The following is a 21,926-nucleotide window of genomic DNA, read 5'->3' as shown; positions in this document are numbered from 1 at the left end:
TTTACAGAAACCGAGTGCTTTGTTTTGGGCAAAGGTTGCACTCAAAAATCTGTGTCCTGTCTGCATAATACTGGCAATGAGCTGATGGCTAAAAGAAGACACAAAAGAAACAAAAGTTTAATTGTTAATAAGTTTTAACATCAAAATGCACCAACTCTTTATTAGATTGAAATGTCCTCTCTGCTGTAGGTATTTGATGATTATCAGTTCTTCTAGGACATTTTATGATTGCTTGATGCTTGATAATGGCCTCAGATATCTGAGAACAATTTCCATAAAATAGTTTTGGAAATAAATATAAAAGCATAAAAAAGTGGAAAATCCTTCTTACCAGAAGCCTAAACATTGTAGATGAAACAATAGAGTTATTAACCTTATGAACTTCTCTTGTCTTTCCTCATGTGTGGCTACTAGAACAGCTTTGGCTGAGGTTGACATTTCTTAGGCCATGTAGTATAAGCCCACTTTTGTTTTTGATAAGCACTTCAGTTCCAACCTAAATTGGAAGAAGGCTCTAATGAAAAAAATTTTTAGATATATCTGAAGAATGCAGGATTTACATACATTGCTGAATGGGGAGACCAGGCTATACAAACAGTTAGAATAAAATTAGCTACCTACTAGTTGTAGTTATTTAACAATTAATTCATAGGCATTGATTGGAGGATTGTCTAAATGTAAGGAAGTCTTGCTTAGTTTTATTGGCAATTTCATGGAGTGAAAAATGGAGTTCTCTCTGAAATCTTCATTTATTCTAATCAACATTGATCAGAATCCTCAGGATTTTAAACAGTGGCAAGAATTGAGTTGCTGATTAGTTAGTAAATATCTTAAGACTAGGATAGATATATGAACTATTTAACAGTTAACGTACAACTAGTATGCTGCTATAAAACTCTGTACAGTGTGGGGACATTGTCATGCAAGAAAACCCCAGAAGAGCCTATCAAAACTCCCTCACCATACCACATTTTCCAGCATTTTGTTTACAGTTTTGATAACTTGAAGAGGTTTAAGCGTGTAGCTAGGCAGGAGGCTCCAGCAGCATATCGGATCTCTTTCAGTATGCCAATCCATTCTTTCTTCTCATCATCATACCTGCATATAACAAAATCAGGTCAGAACATTACTTCTATAAATTTGAGTTTGATGTTTCATCATGCATACATGACAAGGAGGATAGTCCACACATTGCAAAGGCTTGTAGCAAGCATGTGCTGAAGGATGCCACAGAAGGGTGCTTTTGTCCTCCAGAACAGAATTCAAGATGTCAGTTCTCCTAGTTTTCCTAGTTCCTAAAGCTTACTGCTGACCTGTGTCATACTTTAATTACACCTGTATAAGCTTCTTCCTTGTCTTAAGTACGTTTTCTGAATTCCTTCAGATTCTTACAAAAGTGGTTTTTTTGGAATCCTTCCTATCCTTCTGAGTTTACCTGAGCAGCTGAAGAGTCACAGCAGAGATGTGCTGTTTCATCACTGCAACCATGATTAAAGTTAAAATATTATCTAGGTGATAGGCATTTCTGATTCTCTTGGAACAATTACCCGTTGGATTATTAAAACATGAATGAATATGTACAGACCTCTGTGTACACAGGCTTTGCTATATAAGAAAGTCACAAAATACTGAAAAGGCTAAACCTGCCAAGAGATATGGCAACTTGCTCTTTTAAACAGTAAAAAAAATCTGAAGATCATGATCCAGAGAGATCAATTATTAGTAGGTGGAAGCAGTCATTAGATCCAAATATCATGTTTATTTTTCTTTTTGGCAAGCTGTTGAAAGGTACTTTACAGCCTGTGCTGTGGTGCATTTCCAGCATTAAACAGAAAACTACTTTTACCCTCTGGTTTCTACAACCCTCAATTTTTAGATAGAGCTTTTCACCAGGAAAATGTGAATCAAGTTAAACTTACTTCCATATGTCAGTGACTTCACTGGGGGCAAATTCTTTAGTCTCAAGCTGAATCATGGCAAAGCCTCCAATAGCGTACAAAGCTCCACTTAGGGTGACTAAACTGATGGAACTTCTCTCTTGAGGAAATTCAGGCAGAACCTCCCACCTAAAGATCAAAAGAAAACCACACAATATTCTGAAGCGAACACACTAAAAATACGCTTCTGGGTTACATAAATTGAGGTACCAAAGACTGCTTGAGTGAATGTTTTAGTAAAAATAAAACATTCTGAGATATATCAGCAGTGAGTTTCAGTGTCTCCATACCCACAGGGACTTCCTACAAGTCTTAAGTCACAGCATCACACCCTGGTGACATCTCTTTCCAGAGATGGCCTCTTAGAGTTCTCCTGGTCCCATCATCAGTAATCTCCTTTCTACAGATGTATTGTTCCCCACCTACCCAATTTCAAGTAACATTGACATAATTTGAGTTTTAAAGTAGGTTGTAAACTTCTCTTGATGAAGTTTCATGTCTAGTGCCTGTACTATTTCAACCAGACTATGTGGCCCCTGCCCATTTCTCCCACTTCTCCCCTATTATCCCAGTACATCTGTTTATGCGGCTGTGTGGTCAACTGCGTTGGGAAAGTAATCAGACTTAAAAAAGAAATACATAAAAATCAGAGGATGGGTTATGAGCTCTTTGACTGTGTTTGCAATGCAGCTAAGCTAGCACAGGAAATGTGTGTGGGGCAGGAAAAATGTCCAGAGACAGGGGCTGTTTTAGCTGCTGCTGCTGAAGATGTGAATGTAGACCAAGGGTTGCAGTGGGAGTGCAGACACCTGAACAACTTTGTGACTCTTAGCTCAGAGCTCCTAAAAGCCTAAGTGATAAAACACTTAAAACCAGCTTGGATACTACACTCACTTATTAGTCGTCAAATCAAAAGCTTCAACAGATGCAGTAAGGCCTTCTTCAGTGACACCACCTGCAATGACAACCTTGCCCTTATGGATGGCTGTTCCAAACATCGAGCGAGCCACTTTCATTGGAGCCAGGTCTCTCCAGTCTCCTTTCTTGGGATTGTATACAAACAGTCTGTTAGTGCATTTCCTGAGGAGGAAAAAGAAAACCTGGGATCACTTCTGATGAACTTTTGGCTTGTTCCAAGTGATGCCTCACTGAAGTGGATTCTGTGGGTTTATGTATAACATCTCTTTCCTCTTAATAAGATCTTTTCTTATTTCTATTCTGGGAACCTTTGCATGTCTACAAAGCATTGATCACATACATAGAACTAAGTAAAATGTCAAACACTGCTTACACAGGACAGCAATGTCACTGTACCTTACAGGAGAAAGGCAACATCCTTTCCCAGCATATTGTACTCAGATGGGTTTGAGAAAGGATGCATGACAAAGGTTTTAAAAGAAAGATTTTGCTGCTGTTTTGGCTGATTTGACAAGCTTGTATCTTAAATGTCCCCTGTACAAACCCTGATAAATTACAACCACATCCTCAGTGAGTAAAAACTGATTTCCCCAATTTTATACCTATTCAGGTGTAACAGGCATCAAAGGTCAGAAAATTTGAGAAACTGGGACAGTAATTCTATGTCACCTAAGTATTTTCATCTGCAAGGAAATACTACTTGCAGTGAGAGTCCTCATAGCTATCTATTACTAATGTGTCTGCAATGTAAGTAAGCATTTATTTTGGAAATAAGTCACTAAAATAACTACTTGGGATTTTATATGCCATTTTACCATATCATGAGAAAGATACACGATAACATGTTGCCTTCTGCCAATTTGTTAGCAACTTTAATCCAGAGATGCAAAAAACCGGAAACCCTGATTTCTGAATGTGAGGACATATACGAGACCAACCAAATAATGTTATAAATTGTCATGAAAAGACTTATGAGACTCACTTATCATCAGTTTTTCCGCCAAGACAATATATCAGTCCATTGTTTGAGACAGTAGCATGGCCATATACTTTGATGGGTAGTTTTTTGATCTCACCCCATTTCATTGCTCTGGAACAAGAATGTCACTGTTAGGCTCTTTCAGCTAACAATGGGCTATTTACATGTCCTCAGTGGGGATAATTAAATTTTAAACATACACAGGATCATAGCACAATACTGAATCTAGAGACTCCTCAGTGCGAAGGTCCTTGCCTGCAATTACATAGATCTTGTTGTCTGACTCTCCCAGCCCGAAGAGACACCTGGCTGACGGCAGTGGAGGAAGGGCAACCCACTCACCAGCAATGCTATCCAGCTGAAACAGCATCAGAACAGGGAGTGTTAGGAAAAGCAAATGGCAAACATCCACACAATGAACATTGTCCTACAAAAACAATCTAATGGCACTCAGTGTCTATGTACAGCTTATTTGCTTGCCTGAGCAACCTGCCCTTCTTTGAGCAGCTAAAGGTTGATGATTTCTACCCAGCCACACTTGATGGTGCTGTGACCTAGCAGAGCCAATACTACACAGCTCTCTTTGCACATGCTCACCCTCACTTCTCAGTTTCTTTGTCCCTTCATTATGCTCTTCATCCTTGTTTAAAGGTCCCTCTCCATCATGCTGGAAAAAACAAGCTGCAGTTCTCCCTGCATGCAGGAAGCAGACACTCCTGCCATTCCACCCCTACACATTTAGCCAGCAGTGCTCATTGCTACAATGAGAGGTGCCAGACATCCTCACACTGTTCCTAAAAATCAGGAAAACACAATGTGGCAAATGGCACAGATATTTCTTCTGCAATCCCTAGAGCAAAAGGGGTGGTGCTTCATCTGGATTTGCTTTACTATGTATAGGAAGAGAAGGTAAAACATGAATTTGTACAAGTGTAAAGGCATTTGGTAGAAAGCAAGAGAAAGTTCTAAGTAATCACAGTTGGGTTTATTGCAGTGACAACCTTTCTCCAGAAGTGTGTTCCACAGTGAAGGTCTCCCTGTAAAAACCCATCTCCCGGATTTGACAGACCACTCCTACTGGACAGGAAGTTTTACTGCAACAGTGAAATTCAGTTCATGGACATAGATTGCCCCAGTAGCTGATCTTGGTGGGGTAATGATGAGAAAATGTACCTATCACAGATCACAGCATGCTTAGTGAATCAGTCTCAAAGTTGATATATCTGCTGTTGACAGGGAATAAACTTGTCATCTGGTTTTGAGCCTGTGGCAGCTTTGTTTTCTTCTGGATTGCTAGCTACCCAGTAAAATGGCAGCAGGTGCTTCACTGGTGGAGAAAGGGAGATGGGTAAGTGAAAATCAGTTTGGCACTACATTAACATTCTAGAGGGAACAACAGCCACACGGGAAATGCAGAAAATATTTTAACTCTTGGCAGCAGCAAGCAAGCTGAAAGATGACAGATGAGAGCAGGATTTCAGGAAATGTATGCAAATATATAAAGCAGGATTCTGAAAACATCAGTTTTTTAATATCAGTCTTAAGTTTCAGTTTTTCAGAGGCCCCCTTCTAGTAGCCTGAGACTTAAATATTCAATTCTGGATTATATTTTTTTTTTTACATCAACACAGTATTTCTATTGGAAGAATACATCTGTAACAAGCTTTACACTTCTGTGATTAGAGTTTTACATCTATACAGGGAAATGAAACACTGCTAATACCTCTCTAGCAAATTAAGACAGCTCTCATAGGTATACCAAATGCCTGAAACCAACTCTTATTGTGTGTGAAATCACAGTGAGCCATACTGCAATAACACAATATTTGCATTTTTTTAATATTTGAAGGCTTTAAAATTCACTGCTTATCACTCCGATTTACTTCATATTGGAACAGGACCTACTTTCACTCCCTTAGATAAATGTGCCTGAGGACAGGACATGGCCAGCAGTGTAATTCATGATGGAATAGCTTAGATATCCCCCAAAGCATGTAACCAGTTAGCTAAGAACATAACAGAACTGCCTTCTGGCATAAGCATGCCAAATTGCCATCTTGCTCTTTTTCCGAAATACGTTGTGGAAGTTAGTTTGTATTAATTTGTCCTATATTTTTACATATTTACAGAGATATAAAATTATTTTCTCAGCTGAGACACAGTATTTGGTCTGCTGACGTTGACAGTTTGCCAAGAAAACAACTTTCCACCTCTAAATTGTAAAATGCCATTAGACTTTCAAATGTAGATATGACTTCTGGAATTTTAGTGGCAAAAGTAGCATTTAAAATATGCACACTACTGCTATCATAAAGATATTTCAGATGCAAAAAAAAGACATCTCTAGGTCTAAAGCAGCTAAGCACTCAAGTTTCATGGATGTTCACAGAAATTCACAGAAAATATTTTACAAAAATATTAGGCTTAAATTTAGGCATCTGTACCATGAAATATCTGTGTTTTAAACAAAAAAAGCCAGTATCTAGATGTACTATACTAATCCTTCTAATATTTTCTGAGATCTCACCAAGGGCTTGATCTTGAAAGAGAAGATGCAGGTCCCTTGGCTTCATTTATCTATCTGAGACAGGAATAGCCCTCTATAAATATTTCTCTCGACTGAGACTAGACAACTCCATTGCAAAGACTCAAAATACTTTTCAGTAACTCTTACAAGTAGCTATTACTGCTTCAACAACTGTAAAGCTGATACCTGAAAGAAGTATGACTGGAAAGGCTGATCCTTGTTCTCCTCTTCCACATACAGTCCTCCGACAATGTAGACCTGATTTTGTTTGGTGACTATACTGGAATGATTTCTGGGAATCTGTTCTGCCAGGGCTGCTAGATAGCATTCATTTTCAAGAGGATCGTAAGCTACTGCAGCAGTGTCATTAACCAGAAGAATTAGGTCTTTGACAAACATACCATGCCTGGGAAGGTCATTTAGGTAGCCAGGCAGTAAATCTTCATCTCCGACATCACCGTTCACCTCCCCTTTGTTAGACTTCTCTGTACTTTTGCTAGAGTCAGGCAGTTTTCCAGCAAAAGCATCCTTAATAATATTTACTTTTTTCTGAAGGTCTGAGTTGCTTTTAATTATATCATCCTTCTCAACATGTTCTTTGAAATATTTTTCTGGCATAAGGCGAAAACGTATGCAGTCAAAAATTTCCCCCAGGCCCTTTACTCTGTTCTCCTTGTCTGTTCGGACCCATTTCATTACTGCTTCAAATACCAGTTCTTCCTTCTCTACGTTTAAGCTGTCAGGTGAAATAATTGAAATAAGTTCATGCGGGGCAAGCTGCATGAAGTCCTCTTCTTTGCTGATCTGCACAAAATGATCTGAGACAAAATCACGGGCAGAAAATGCAAGTCTTGGGCAATCAAGCAGAACACCCAACCGAAGGATGGCCAGACAGTTACCAACAGCAAGCCTCTTCTGAAGATAGGAGACACACACAGTGAATACAGAAGGGATCTGAAAACGACTGGCCAAGGCAAAAATATCTTGTACGTTAGAATCATTAAGATCAATACTTGCTGAATAAAGATATTTGACAATCAGATCCAGGATGTTGGGGTCAACATTGTCTAGAACCACCTCCTTCTTCTTCTCCTCTTCGTTTTGCTCAGACAAGAAATACTCACGAAAGTAAGGGCTACATGCTGACAGGATCAATCTGTGGCAAGGCAGGCTTCTGTCACCAGCTTTTAGAGAGCAATCTATAAACTTTTTGTCTTCAAGGAGTTCCTTGAGGCCATCCTGAAGAAGGGTGGATTGATAAAGTCTGAGCTCTTCAGTGAGTTCCCTTTGGGAATCCATTTCACAAACAGTTGGGAAAGGGGAGGGAGCAGAAAGCTTTAGCTGTTGTCTGCCCAAAGGTCTGTCCGTAAAAAAGGCAGACCAATGTGCTTTGCCCTGCCTGAAGCCTCTGCAACTTAATCTTGCTAACTAAATATAGGTCCATACTCAAACAGGTCGGAATTTAGAATGGATGGTCTGGGAAAAAAAAACCTGCTCTCGCAGCTGTCAGAGACTAAAAGAAGCAACTGTTGCTTTTGGTCACTATGGTCATGTTTTGCCATCATTCTCCCCATTGAATTTATGAGATTACATCCAACGTAAGACATTATTTGACATGAGTAAGGACAGCAAAATCTGACCCTCACTGAGACAGCTATGACCAAGATAATAAATATACATTACCAATACTTTGAAATAGCAATATTATTAATCATCAGCTGCAATTAGTGTTTGCTCTTTCAGTCACTCATCTCATTGCTGCAGCCTTAAAGATACTAAAACTGATGCAGAACACTGCATCAATTATCTGTGTTCTAAGATTATATTTTTACATACCCATTCCATTATCACATCTGCTGTTCCTTCAGATATTGATAATAAGACTTTGATATTCAGTTTGAGCTTCTTCTTGGTATCAATTTGGTTATATTTATTTGTAAATAAACCCCTAATATTTAGAAATAAAATATCCATAGTTTGGGTAATGTTCTGCTTTCAAAAATAAAGTCTCCACCTCCCCTTAATAAGCACAATTTTTAATTTCAGACAATCTGTAGACATTACTGATCCTTTTAAATTCAACTATGATAAAAACGGTGATAAATACTGTTAAATTGAACAAAAAAACAATACATAGAGGAGGTATGGAGAGAAAACATAATGTTAATGTTACTTAATGGATGCCTCATTAAAAAAACCATCCAAACAAAACAAAACCCAAACAAAAAACCCCAAGAAACTAAAAAAAACCCTGAATTTGAACTACAAAACCCCCAAATTAGACAAGTAGTTTGAAAAGTTAATGTGAATTAAAAAAAATATGCGTATGTTGAAGGTTTTACAATTCAGACAGGGAACATTTAGATTTTTTATTCAAGGTGGTAAAATAGATCCAAAACAAATACGAAATTTTAAATTGTTTCATGTATGTTGATGAACAACTGCATATTGCCTATATAAGGAACTCTTTTTATTCATACAGTAAAATGTTTTTTGAATGTAAGGAAACAGAAGCAAAACACAGCTGTCTGAATGCCAGATCTATAGTGAGGTATAACATTGTTGAACTTTATTGAAATATAGGTAGTATTTCATTAAAATATGTACTTTGAAAGGTTTTCTACAAACATCACAATTCATAATACAGTTACTTTACTACAACAGTCAGCTGCTAAAACAACAGCTGAGAGGAGAGCTCATTTGACTTTTTCCACTTACAGAAAATAGCACAGAGGTCTTATCTCACTAGAAAACGTAACAGCTGCATCTTCCTTTAAAGAACAAATGACTCATTTCTCTCTAACACATAACATCATAAAGGTCTCATGACTCAGACAGAGAAGCTATTTATATGGGCATTTTTTGGTAGAACATTTCTTTAAAAAAGTGCTCTAGCCAACAAAAATTTTAAAAAGAAAGAAAAACTGTGTGAGGATATCTGAATTACAATTAAGAACCTGGAATGGTACGTGCTGAACATTTAACAACATTATGAGACATTAAAACCAGTATTTGGAACAGGAATGCTTTTTATCAAAATTAGCAGTAACATCACTGGAATTAACACAGCCAATATGCCTGGATGCAAAATAATCTGCATATGTTAGTTTTTCTGTGTTGCACAGCACCAAATAAGTTATAGAAATTTGCTTTACACATAATCATAATGGGAAAGTAAATATAAACTATATTTATATTCCTGTATAAATACAGGAATAGAATCACAGAATGGGTAGGGTTGGAAGGGACCACACACTGCCTTATCACAAATGGCAGCCTCCATGTAGGCAGGAAGAGGAAGCTTCCTTTTCAGACATATTTCCAGGTAAAATGGCATTGGGTGGCTGGTCCTGGCAGCCAATCACAGGGCAGTATATAAACACATGAGCCATGAAGTTGTAAAAAAATGGTAGCTACTGGCCATAAAATGGTGGCTGAAACACCATGGCAGACTCTGTGTTGTTAGGGAAAGAATTTTCCTGCTCGGCCAACCTTCTGGGGGAAGCAGGATGGGGTGGCTGGTCCTGCCAACTGCATGCTTGAAAACACCTGGGGTCTGTGTGTCAAAACCCACTATCAGCAAATCACCAACCACTATGAAAGCAGGGGGTTGAAATTTTACATAATGGCAGCTGAAAAAAAATGGCAGCTGACATGCATGTAGTGGGGAAGGACTTCTGGGGTCCTCACACCCTGTGACCAGAGACAGGGCAGGACCTCTCAGGTGTGTGGAACCCATGGCTGCCAATATTCCACAGTGGCTGTTCTCCCACTACCTATAGGAACAATGTAAGAATTACAACACTTTTACACATAGTAGGGTTTTGAATAATTTTTCCTTCATGGCCTATCCTGAGGGCATATTATCTAATATTTTCCTGCTTCTTAGTTCTTTCTCTGCTACTCTGGTATTTCTAAATAGATCACAACTTCTATAGATCTCACAAGCCCAGTAAAAACTGGAAACCTTTCCTAGCTAAGGAAACAAACTTGTGCTGTTTAAAGTCATGTCATTACTTCCCAGAGTCCCTGGAGTGTGAATCCATCCTTTAGCTTCTCTATTGCAAGTCCCAGTTCTTCTGAAAAAACAGGCTCCCCATCATGTTGCTTTTTTGAGTGTAGGAGATATGAAAGAAAACAAAGCAGAAAATACTTTTTAATTTTGTTATCTCATTTTAACAACACAAATTGGTTAGTGTGAAAAAAGATGTTCTTACCTTGTTTTCATCAGCAAAGTAAGCCTGTAATAAAATAAAATAAAATAAGAACTTGTAACCATGAAAAAAAAAAAGCAGTCTAAAACCAAAATCTGCTAGTAATTCCTTGGGTTCAAAACTGTGTTTAGCAAGATTTCTTCAACAAACCACTCTATGTGGTTTTAATTTTTGTTTTGTAAAAAAGATCAGTTTCTTCCTATGCTGAAATAATTTACAAAAGGATTCTAACAGGAGTTAGTGATTATGTTCTTTTTCATTAAATACCAGTATTTGAATTTTCCATCATAATAAACAAAGATTTTTAAATGGTAAAATTTTCTTGTTACATTTGTTACACTGACAAATACTTTATAGGGAATAAAAGGAAAAATGACAGCATCTTACCTGATGCATATCTTACCTGATGTGCAGCAGCATTTATTAATGAATTTCAAAAACTAACTTAAAATGCATAAGTAATATCAAAGTTCACTTAAAATAATAATCTAAGAAATGAACACAGAGTAACTGAGCAATTAACAAAACTTTTCTACTCTCAGGCAGAGATAGGGGAAAGAGATATGGTATTTCCCATTCTGTATGTGTGTATAAATGAAGGCTCAAGCTGTTCAGGAAATCAGATCTCTGAAAACATCCACAGCTCTAGAAGTCTTTGCACAATCAGGCTCTATATCTCCATATTTTCCCAGAAGAGGCTGATCCTCCTTCCACTGCCCTTCTGGACTGCTGAGGGGCAGCAAAAAAAGTGTTTACCTGCCCAGCTGTATCTCAGGCTCTACATGATTCTACAGAGCAGCACAGGAGTTGTGAAACGTCAGGGAATATTGGTGTGGAGCCACACCTTAGGTCCTGGACTTTATAGGTCTCCTGTAGCAGCCACCTTGTAATAATTTACAGCTTCCAGTTTTGTTTCAAAACATGCAAAGCATAGTTATTTAATTCAGGTGACAAAGGCACCAACATAGCAAACAGAATCTACCCTTAATGCAAGTCTTCAGCAGAGGTGAGACTGAAACAAAACATTTAAAAAAAAAAAAAGTGAGGAAAAAGGAGGGAAGAAGGTAAGAGCTCATCTGCATCAGTAAATGATAACAAAAGAAGTTGGAAAGAAGATTGATGCTAGCACTGCTAATTTACCGAATTCCAGAGAATTTTTAAAATTCTCTGGAGAAATTAAGAAAACATGTCAACTGTTGATGTTTCTAGTAGCACTTGAAAACATGTGCAATCTCCCTGTCCAGTCAATCATTCAGCAAAGCATTACTGGACTGCACAGGAAATTTGGAAGTTCTTAGAGGGAAGGCCAAGCAACTAAATGCATTTAAAAACAAATTTTCCTGAAATACCAGGAGGCAGATACTAGCACCGTTTTCTAAACTGCTATTGCCTGGAGTGAAAGCTTGTCAGGAGTGACTCAAAATCATTGCTGGGTTTCTAAAAGTTTTCTTTCAAGTTTGAATCTTAGATGGATGTTAAGCATACAGTATCACCACCTATTAATGTGCTCCAAGAGAAGAAAGACTTGTTTTAATAGAACTTATTTGATTATATTACACTGCTGGTTTTCAAGCTATTTCTGATCTTAAGATCAGTGTTCAGAAACTACACACAACTATTACTTTAAATATCCACTGCTATTTATTTTGAATACTGTTTTGTTCTTAAGTTAAAAATCAATATTTATAATAAATTCCTGGAGTAATCAGGATTTGGAATGAAAGGTGTGTAGGTGTATTTTAAACATAGAAATTCAGTTGTGGCTTATCTTTAATAGGGGATTACAGCTGTACACAGCTTACATTTGAATAAAGAATTATTTATTTTTCAGTTTTCTGTGGAGCAGCTTACCACAAAAGCATCTGTTTGTTCAGATTCTATTTCCACATCATCTTGAACCTGCTCCACTGTAAGGTCCTCAAGAGCTTGAGGCTGCAAATTAGAACACTGAAGTGAGTAAACCCACATATCTGATATAATGTAATACTGTATCTAATTTAAAACAAATGAGTGGTGTACCTTTTCTTCCATTTCATAATCCACTCCAAATATAGGGTTAGATGAATAAACTCTGTGAAGTGAATTAATTTCTTTCACTGCCTCCTGTAGTTTCTCCACAGGCTCTATTTTAAAACCAAGTACATATCCTCCACTCTACATACAGAGAAAAGAGACGATATATTTATTGGCGTTACTTATTATTTAGAAAACTTATTATTTAAAAGATCTTGATAGGTATTTGCAGTTTAACAATAGCAAATTTCAGTTTGCTGGTAAAACACTACCTGAATTTTGGTATTATCTTACTTTCATTCTATTACTTAAACCATGAGTGAAATAAAAATAATGGCAAAGTTATTCTAACTATTATATTGTATTGTCAATTATTATATTATATTATATTATATATATTATATACTATATAATATAGTATATTATATAGTATATATATTATATATACTATATATTACATTATATATAATATATATTACATAATATATAATATATATTATATTATATTATTATAACTATTATATGTCTATTGTATAAATGGGGAACAAACTTCTTCCACAGAAAAACAAAGGCAGACAAGGGTGGGAGAAATTCAGAAGTAATACTAATAATTTATTCCTAGCTACTAAGCAAATTTTTAGTCTTGTTAAATCTTGATATTATTATTAAAAAAGCTTTCAGATCCAGTAAATAAAGGTAGCTGAACTTTAAAAAAAATAAAAATCATAACAGCATTTCTGCCTATGATCAAATTGAAGAAAAATAACTTTGTCTCCTAAAGCAACCCAGATACACAAGTAAAAAGTGGTCTTAAGTATAGAAGTAATTAGATTCCAAAGATGAACTGTCAGAAGACACTAAGACACTCTTTTGTAACAGATATTTTACTTTACTTGAACTTGTCATGCTGGCCTATTGCTGTTTCACTTAGAGAAATCATAATTAATATACTCATAATGACCTTAACATACATTTTAAGCAGTTCAAAGAGGTCTTATAAGTTGTTTTCAAAAGGACACACAGAAGGAAAAATCAAAGTACCTTAAAAGTACCCCTGTAGCATTTAAAAATTAGGGAAGTGTTATACACAGAGATGTAACCAATTAAAAAAAAAAAGGCTATTAAAACTTCTTACCTGTTGAGAACTCTCTATCACAAGTGCCAAGCCAAACTTTGAGTCTCTTATTTTTATTGAACGCTAATGGTAAAAAGGTAAAAACTGTTAATTTTTTTTTTCAACACTGTACTAATTACAGTTATTGGTTCTGGAAGCTGAGCTACCAGCATTCCCTCCCATTTAGCATTACAAATCTAAACCCCTGAGCCTCAGGGAAAAGTGTTTTTATCAGAACAGTGGTAACAGTTCATTTCTGAACATTCGGTTCACAGATCATCAATCCCAGTGTATGTAGGTAGCATGAAGCATTCTTGTAAATAGTTTGAAAATTGGAAATACAACTAACTTTCAACATCTCTACCATGAAAGCCCCCAGTCCCCAATTAATCTGTACAGAAAAATACCCAAACCACCCCGTGGTTGATGCTGGTAAGACTAACTTCCTTCCTGACTGTGGGAAAACTTGACCCTGCCATTTAATTTCTAAAATGGTTGTTTTAAGTTACTTACAATTTGTAGATACGGTATGCTGACATTAAAGCTGTCATTCATATTCGCATACCAAACTATTCTTACATTTGTAATAAAAAATGTTCCCAAATTTCCCTGTTAAAGAAAAGTTATGTTAGAACTGCTACAAAGTACTGAGCCTTTTTTCCAAATGTGATGATTACTACTAGCAATTTAAACACAAGCAGGATACAACTTCATATTTAATTCCATAAAATTGAATTCAAGTAAAAAATCCCCACCAAAACCATTCAAAATGCTTCTACTGAATGCAAGGAAGGAAGATCCCATATTTAAAGGATACAACGACAGGTGAAAAATTGCTGGGAGTACCTATTACTGCAGCAAAGCAGGATCATATCACAGCACAGCACTCATGGGAGTATATGAAACCTCTGAGACTGTTCTTAACTGTACAGCTCTGGAACTGGCACACAGTGTAATTATAATGGCATGTGAGTTAAACTTAGGCAATAGTGGAGATGTGTGCCAAGGGAATGTAGAGGAAAGAACTTTTTTGCTTGTCAGGATAGATCCTATTTCCATTCTAGACTAAAATTGCATTGACAGAATTAACAGCTCCCATTTTGTTCCATGGCATTGAGAAATATTTTCAATGCCCTGTAAAATTACAGAAATGTTTTTTATTTATTCCCTTAAGTCTGTTTTTTCTGTGCTTTAAGACACAGATTCCAATTACAGTATTAATTTCCAGTAATCAAAGACAACACAGTCTTAAACTATAGTGAAAGCTGCACCTAAACATACAAATATTCAGCAGAGCACATGGGAAACAGCTTTACTCATAAATGTATCTTTTTAACAGGAACTGTGTACCTCATTCCTTGCATATTAACTGAGTCACATAGGCTTCAGGTTGCCAAAAAGAGAATTTGTTGTACTGAGTAGCAAATATACAGGATCAGCTTCTCTGCAGCATCAGCTGACAAAATGAATCAACAGTAATTCCACTGAGGTTACACAAGTATAGTAGTATAATTGTTAGATGAAAGCCAAAACATTTTAAATTTGCTGTAATCAATGTAGTCTCATTTGTCACTATACCTGGTCACTTGATAAATTCCAAATTCCATTGATTTTACTATATATCTTTTCTTGTGGCAATAGTCTCAGTTGCTTGTTTTGAATCAAAGCACTTCTCAACTTCAGATCACGATACATTTTAGAAGTTTCATAAGCTCTACAAAAAATAAAAAATACATGTTGCTATTTCACTGTTTTCTATTATCTTTACTAGTTTTTTTTTCGCCCCAACATGAAAGACCATATATTTCAAGCTTACAACCACATTGCAAAAGAAAAAAAATGAGAGCACTATTAAAACTCATAAATGTAAACCATTATATTTCAGCTTTCCTTGATGAAGTTATCTTCAAACTTAAAAGGCTGGGTTTTGCCATCTATTTTTTTTGCATTATTTTTCATATGTATATTTTTTATTTTCCTTCAGATAGACAATCAACTCCCAGCCTCTATTGCAAAGGATAATTTTCCAGGGTCCCATGTTACACATAGTACAGACATCAAAATTTCTTTATTTTTCAGTGGTGGTTAAGGCACAGACATCCTATATATATATGTATGTCAGTATTCCGAACCTGTGGTGATATATTATGCACATATTCATTCCCACATTTAGGTGGGAAATATCCATTGTTTTGTAATCAATTGTAATTTTGACTGGTTTTAACTAATTTCCATTACATGGTCCAAAATTATGGTAATTATAAACAGAAACTATAAAGAGAAAATGAACACAGAAATTAGTCCTTTTGTATTTTTTTTTTGTGTATAAACTGTGATCAGTGTCTGGTATTAATATACATTAATTTTCATTATGCACAGTTACCTACTAGAATTTGTGACACTTCTTTCCCTTCCTTCCAGAGATTGTTTTCTCCTCTTCTGGAAGTTTTCAGTGTTTAAATAGAGGCAGTTATGCACTCAGTGCATCAGCAGTAGTGATCCCACATATTTGATTCATTGAATTTTGTAAATGAACAAACACTATTTTAAGTATGCTACCTGTGTACAGCAATAACTGAAGTGAAGAGTCTGGGACTCCCAGGGACAACATTGGTAAATATGAATTCAAATCGTGTATTGTTACATTTAGTCAATATATACAGAGCTTCTGTCTGCCCTCGTAATTTCTGTAAGGAAAAAATGAAATTTAACATTTTGACAATGTAATAGTTTGACTGTTCTAAATAGTATAGTATATCTGAAGGCATAATCCTGATTCTATCCCTGATCTACTACTGTCTTCAACCAAACTCAAGTTTTTTTTGGAAACAAGCAGTTTCATCCAACAGTAGAACTAATGACACCTGCTGCTATACATTTACAATATCATGATAGAGATTTTTGGCTTTGTTACCATGTGGCTGCCTAGGGAACCTTCTTCATCTCCCTGCTACTTCTTTGCTGCAAGACAATCACATGGTTTCAATGTTGCAAGTAATTCAGGATATTTATTTGAGAGCTTTCTTGCACAAAGTTAGTGCTTCTACAGACCTTTGTTAAATTTAGACACAAGATAATATGTACTTGACTTAGCTAGAGGGCAGAAGAATCACTAAGCAGTGATTGAATTAGTTTTACTGCCTTAGGAAACTGACTGAAAACACAATTCTAAGGAAATGTAAAATTCCCTCACAGCCTTTAAACCTGAACTTCCATTACTGTTCCATTACTGTTCTTGCAAGTAAACTTTCAGACTACTGTTGATATAGTGCAATAAATATAAACAGTGAACTACAGCTTCCTTCTCTCTTAAAAAGTGGTTTTGGAACTTACTGAGTTGGCAGTTCTTGTAGTTATGTTTATAATGCAGTTGTAACCAACAGCTAAAAAAAAGGGAGAAAAAAAAGAAGTTTTGAGAACAAGAAAAAATAATAGTCAAAATTACAAAGTACAATATTGAATCCTGTGGCACGACTTTGGATGCTATTTGTGTATTAAACATTGGGTTAATGGTCTGGGCCCTCATCACAAAATCAAAGGCTAATTTAAGGTCAGAAGGACCTTGGGGGATTGTCTGCTCCAGTGCTTTTCTCAAAGTAGCACCAAATCCATCTGGCTGCTCAGGAGACTGTCCAATTCAGTTTTGTATATTTACAAAGAAGGATATTCCACAGCCACTCTGGGAGCAGATGCACTGTTTGACTGCTCCTAATCAGAATTTTCCTTTGTTCTGATACAAAATAAGATCAGAAAAAAATCCCAGCTGTTCATTCTAGAACAACTGGATGCAGTGACAGTCCTGCTACAGATACCAACAGTAGCACAACCAAGTTCCAAACAAATAAAAAAAAATCAAAGGAGAACTAGAATTTGCTTTGGGAAGATTCTGCTTTTCCAAAAACTCAGATGTGGTAGCAGTTATGTAGATAAGAATATTCAGCCTTTATGGAATTATACTTTTCAAGATACCAGAAAAAAACCAAAACTATTTCCTAGGTTGCTTATGATAAATTTTCTAAACCCAAAAGGAACTGCAGTGGTCAAAAATAGCACCCAGTAAAATTTTCTTCTGTTTATATACTCCCTTAATGGAGAAATAATACATTATCTTAAAAGCCAGAGAGTATTTTAAACTCTAAAAGCCCTATAGAAACTCAAGGAAGTCTAACCTATGATCTCCTCTAAAAGGGTTATTTCTAAAACTTAAATATGGACACAATTTTTTTTTTAATTTTATAAATACATATGAAAGTAGCAGTATGCATGTGCACTCACTTGTATGTGCATCCATCTAAGAGATAACAAATGCACAAGAGCAAGCAGGAAGAAGTCATACATTATGAATAGAACACAGATTTTCAACATTGACTGGCAATTGGGAGCTGAACACTGGAAATAATTTTGGTACAAAGTAAATGTCCCTGTTTCATTAAATTAAATATGAAAAGGCCTGCTAGTTACTCATACAGTTAAAATTAATAGCTTATTCAGAGCTTAAAATAGTACATTTGGGAAGACAGATACTTGCAGTGAATAAAAACTGCAGGACAATACAAAATAAACAGGTGATAACCAGAAGTACAAGTAACACAAGATGGGAAGAAACTCAGACTTTTGTTTTCTCTAGGAAATGAATGAATCCCATGCAGGCAAAATGACCAATATGTCTGAAGTACTCTTCAGCTTCTGAGAAATTAACATTGAATACTAATACTTTGCTGTAAATAACTGTTCACATATTACAAAGATATTCACTAGTAACAGTTTCTTTCAGACTTTACAGAACCACAGAACTATACTATTCTGTGCTGTAATCAATACTATTGTGGAAGAATAGCATGCCACCACAAAGAAAACATAAAATTTACAGTTGTTTAACAGAAGCTGATACTTACAGAGATTCACTCTGGGCAAAGACAATGAGCGCCAAATAATCCGCAAATTTGTCACAAGCAGTCTACCTGGAAATAAAGAGTGAAGATACTTTTAATCTGAAAAACTTCCATTAAATTAAATGTTCCATTCTGTGGTACATATTTACTTCTAGTTTTGAAACACCAGAATAGTCCTTCCCTTTGATAGGCACAGGACACCTCAACAGAAAAATCACTAAACACATTTTTTATAGTTTTGAATGCTAGGAGAGAAAATCCAGCAAGGAACAAATGAAACAATCTCTTAACCAGCATTCCTCAAAATCAAACCAAGAACAGTTATTAATTTCACATGCACCTGCCTATGGTAATAATGTGGCCACACTCAGTGCAGAACTGCTCTGGGGAGGCAAAGAGGAAGGCAGCACATTAATAACCTCACCCCTTTATGTCACATGCAAATTTATGATTCTGTGTCCTGTACAGTGGAACATCCAACCCCAGACAGGGTCATCTCAGCAGCTGGCAGCTTCCTGCCTTTGTATACTATATATATATTCCTTACTAATTCAGTTTAAACCAGGTTAAGAAAAACTAAGCATTAAACAGGATTAGAGCAAAAGATCACCAATATTTATAAATGGATTATTCCTACAAAGCTTTCAATTATAAACAAATTCTAAGACAAGATTATAACCTTGACACAATCTTTAAGAAGAATTCCTATTTGAAAATACTCCACAGGGAGACGGATTTGTGAAATAAGTAAGATCTATTTTCTGCAACAGAACATGGATACCTAGTTCAATGGAAACCAGACATGGCTTCCATGAACCTACAGATGTTAAATATGAGAAGTTTCCATCAGTGTGCTGTTACCTCTGTCTCCATTGTTTCCTTTGGTATCTTCGACAGACTCTAGGCAGTCTATAAGGACCTCTCCAGGTCTCATTTTCATTTGTCTAAAAAAAAAAAAAAAAAAAAAAAAGTTTATACCTCCAAAAGAAGGCCATTTGTATTGCATCACTTTGTTTTCCTGTCTCCTTTCTTGCTTAGTGCATCATATACTGAAAAAACACATACGCACACAAACACAAATCAACGTTATATACCTGAAATTGTTACCTCTATGAAATAGTTAACACTACATCTAGCATGTGAAAAATATGAATATCTTTACTATTGAAGTAAATATGTTATCTATCTAGCAAGTGTCACCAAGCAAACCATATAGCCAGACAGGAAGAAAGTGTGTGAAAATGGGAGGGAAAAGTAAAAAAGCTGCATTCATGTAATTTCTAATGGATAGCTTGTTGCCTCTTGCTGTACTTTTAGGTCACAGGGAGTGGAAATATCAATGGAAAATGGAAATATCAATTTTCCTAAAAATAAAAATTCTTGTTTTGCTTTTTTGTTTGTTTTTTGTTTTGTTTTGGATTTTTTTGTTTGTTTTTTGGTTGATTTAACTGGTTCTAACCACTTAATTACCTAACAACATATGTAGTATGAAATTCTGCAGTATTTTAATTGTATGGTGTAAAGCAGCCACAACCTTTCTTTGTATTTGCATGACAGAAACAAAGTACATTAACCAGAGGAGGATTCCACGAGATACTACTGGAGATTAGGACTGAGAAACTACGTATGGACTCAACAAGATATCATCAGAAAAGTAGATAAGGTGTTAAACAGGAGGTAACAGGAATAGTAACATCAGCACTGAAGAAAACATGGAAGCAGGCTCTGACATTGCAATTCTACACTGCAATTTCCTACAACGAAGAAAATCTTTGCTTAAACATCCAATGTACAATTTCATGTTTCTAAAATTACTGCGGGCAGAGTGCCTGAGGGACAAGGGGTGCTCTCAGGAGGGGACACTGAGGAAGAGGGAGGTGAAGCGTGAGAATGCAACTTTCAGCTTCCACCCCCAAAATCATCACCCATCAGCTGCCGAATCGTAGCTGCACACTGCAACAGCTACGCAGGGTCCTGCCACTGAAACCAGAGCAGAAGTTTTCTGTCTCGGGTAAGACTGACGGTCGGACTTCATGATCTCAGAGGTCTTTTCCAACCTTTACTGTGCTGTGATTCCGTGAGGAAACGCTGCCTCCTCCAGGCGTAACCCGAGCACCCTTCAGCTCTGGCCCCGCGGGGGCTGCGCAGCCCCCGCCCATCTCCGTGAACTCGAGCTGGCAACACCACGGCACGGACACCGAGGCCGTGCCTTCCCTTATCTTTTCTCTTTACTTTTTCCTTTCCCCTTCCTTTTCCTTTTCTCATTCCCTTTCCCATTCCTTTTCTCTTTGCCTTTCACCTTTCGCTTTTCCTTTTCCTCTCCTCCCCCGCACAGGGACCCGACCCCACCTCCCAGCCCCTCCCTGCCGCCGGCCTTTTTCCGCCACCGCACTGGGAAGGCTCCCAGCATGCACCGCGTTACTGCTGGCCTGGCAGGCTCCAGCGGGGCCCGGGCATCCCGCATTTGGGAGGCGGGAGTGGTCGGGAGACTCACTGCGGGGAGATGTCGAACCGGACATCCCTGTCCTCCCACAGCACGTCCAGCACCCCGCTCATGGCTCCCGCCGCCGCCCCGCGCGCTGCTGTGGCAACCGGGGTGGTGTCTCGCGCCGCGGGCAGCAGCGATGGTGATTGGCTGCGGCCCTGCGCGTGGGCGGGGCGCCCGCCCTCCCCTCTGCTCCAGCCCCGCCCTTCCCTTCCTGAGGCCCGGTCTGAGCGCGGCCTGGTCGGAGAGGGGCGTGAGGGGGGGTTGTTCCCTTTTCTGTTGAGTTCTGCTGAAATTTACCGTTTGTTCTGCAAATAAACGCCACAACCCCAAACAAAAAGGGTCACGGGGTTTCACTCGCAGGAGTGCCTAGTCTGAGGTGTTCAGCCTTATTAAGAGCTGTGGCAGAAATTAAGTTGCATTGTCAGGACCGCATTACGGCAGAAGTGTGAGTTAGCCTTGATGTAAGTTTTCAGTCCTGTAAAGGTACCATTATCTGTTATCTATCCTGGCAGTAAAATCACAAATGTTTTATTAGATACAAGCTTTTAAGCATATATCTGGAAATACATCATATATAATGCATAAATGCAAAAGGCAATATGACAGTGTTTGGCAATAAAGAATAAACTATCGCATTTCATGTTTTGATTGTAACTCTTAAAAAGAAAGACATGAAAATACTAAATGCTTTTAAAAATCAGACATCTTTCAGAGAGCAACAGGTGTCAAGGAACACTTAAGACATGAACTAATTTAATTTAGTGATTCCAGCTGTTGGTATACTCATCCTCATATATATGGTATACTGATTGGTATACTCATATAATTATGTGTTTGTGTTTTA

General features: G+C 37.1%; 2 protein-coding genes across 4 annotated transcripts; both read right to left on the bottom strand.

Annotated features, from left to right (window-relative positions):
• Positions 1 to 105: 105 nt before the first annotated feature.
• On the bottom strand, positions 106 to 7,739 carry KLHL41 (kelch like family member 41). Its single transcript, XM_008505129.2, has 6 exons — positions 6,548 to 7,739; positions 4,035 to 4,192; positions 3,838 to 3,945; positions 2,832 to 3,017; positions 1,920 to 2,066; positions 106 to 1,098 (listed from the first exon to the last, which is right to left on the bottom strand). The coding sequence occupies exons 1-6, from the start codon at positions 7,658 to 7,660 to the stop codon at positions 987 to 989; spliced, it is 1,824 nt and encodes a 607-aa protein (XP_008503351.2). The 5' UTR covers positions 7,661 to 7,739; the 3' UTR covers positions 106 to 986.
• A 1,057-nt stretch (positions 7,740 to 8,796) lies between these two features.
• On the bottom strand, positions 8,797 to 21,220 carry BBS5 (Bardet-Biedl syndrome 5). 3 transcript variants are annotated; one of them, XM_030454393.1, is made up of 13 exons: positions 21,089 to 21,220; positions 19,456 to 19,538; positions 18,598 to 18,663; positions 17,036 to 17,085; positions 16,262 to 16,389; positions 15,281 to 15,416; positions 14,216 to 14,311; positions 13,724 to 13,786; positions 12,595 to 12,729; positions 12,427 to 12,507; positions 10,579 to 10,602; positions 10,379 to 10,468; positions 8,797 to 10,137 (listed from the first exon to the last, which is right to left on the bottom strand). In XM_030454393.1, exons 1-13 carry the CDS (start codon positions 21,148 to 21,150, stop codon positions 10,048 to 10,050), a joined length of 1,104 nt encoding a protein of 367 aa, XP_030310253.1. In that variant the 5' UTR covers positions 21,151 to 21,220; the 3' UTR covers positions 8,797 to 10,047. The 3 variants fall into 3 exon arrangements, with proteins under 3 accessions (XP_030310253.1, XP_030310255.1, XP_030310254.1); XM_030454395.1 differs by lacking the exons at positions 14,216 to 14,311; positions 21,089 to 21,220 and adding an exon at positions 20,987 to 21,064 and having other exon boundaries at positions 18,598 to 18,659; XM_030454394.1 differs by lacking the exon at positions 8,797 to 10,137 and having other exon boundaries at positions 10,367 to 10,468.
• Between the last annotated feature and the right edge of the window lie 706 nt (positions 21,221 to 21,926).

This window comes from Calypte anna, chromosome 7 (assembly GCF_003957555.1).
Source record: "Calypte anna isolate BGI_N300 chromosome 7, bCalAnn1_v1.p, whole genome shotgun sequence".
In the NCBI taxonomy this organism is placed as follows: Eukaryota; Metazoa; Chordata; class Aves; order Apodiformes; family Trochilidae; genus Calypte; species Calypte anna.
Note: the sequence above shows the minus strand (reverse complement) of the source record. Positions and strands in the feature narration are given on the sequence as shown.

Coding starts and splice junctions, on each gene's coding strand:
- KLHL41 (XM_008505129.2), bottom strand. CDS start 7,660: ATGGATTCCCAAAGGGAACTCACTGAAGAGCTCAGACTTTATCAATCC. Junction 4,193..6,547: donor TCCAGTCATACTTCTTTCAG/GTATCAGCTTTA, acceptor ATGCTGTTTCAG/CTGGATAGCATTGCTGGTGA. Junction 3,018..3,837: donor GGCGGAAAAACTGATGATAA/GTGAGTCTCATA, acceptor TTTCCTCCTCAG/GAAATGCACTAACAGACTGT.
- BBS5 (XM_030454393.1), bottom strand. CDS start 21,150: ATGAGCGGGGTGCTGGACGTGCTGTGGGAGGACAGGGATGTCCGGTTC. Junction 17,086..18,597: donor TTTGCCCAGAGTGAATCTCT/GTAAGTATCAGC, acceptor CCTTTTTTTTAG/CTGTTGGTTACAACTGCATT. Junction 14,312..15,280: donor GGAATTTATCAAGTGACCAG/GTATAGTGACAA, acceptor TTTCTTTAACAG/GGAAATTTGGGAACATTTTT.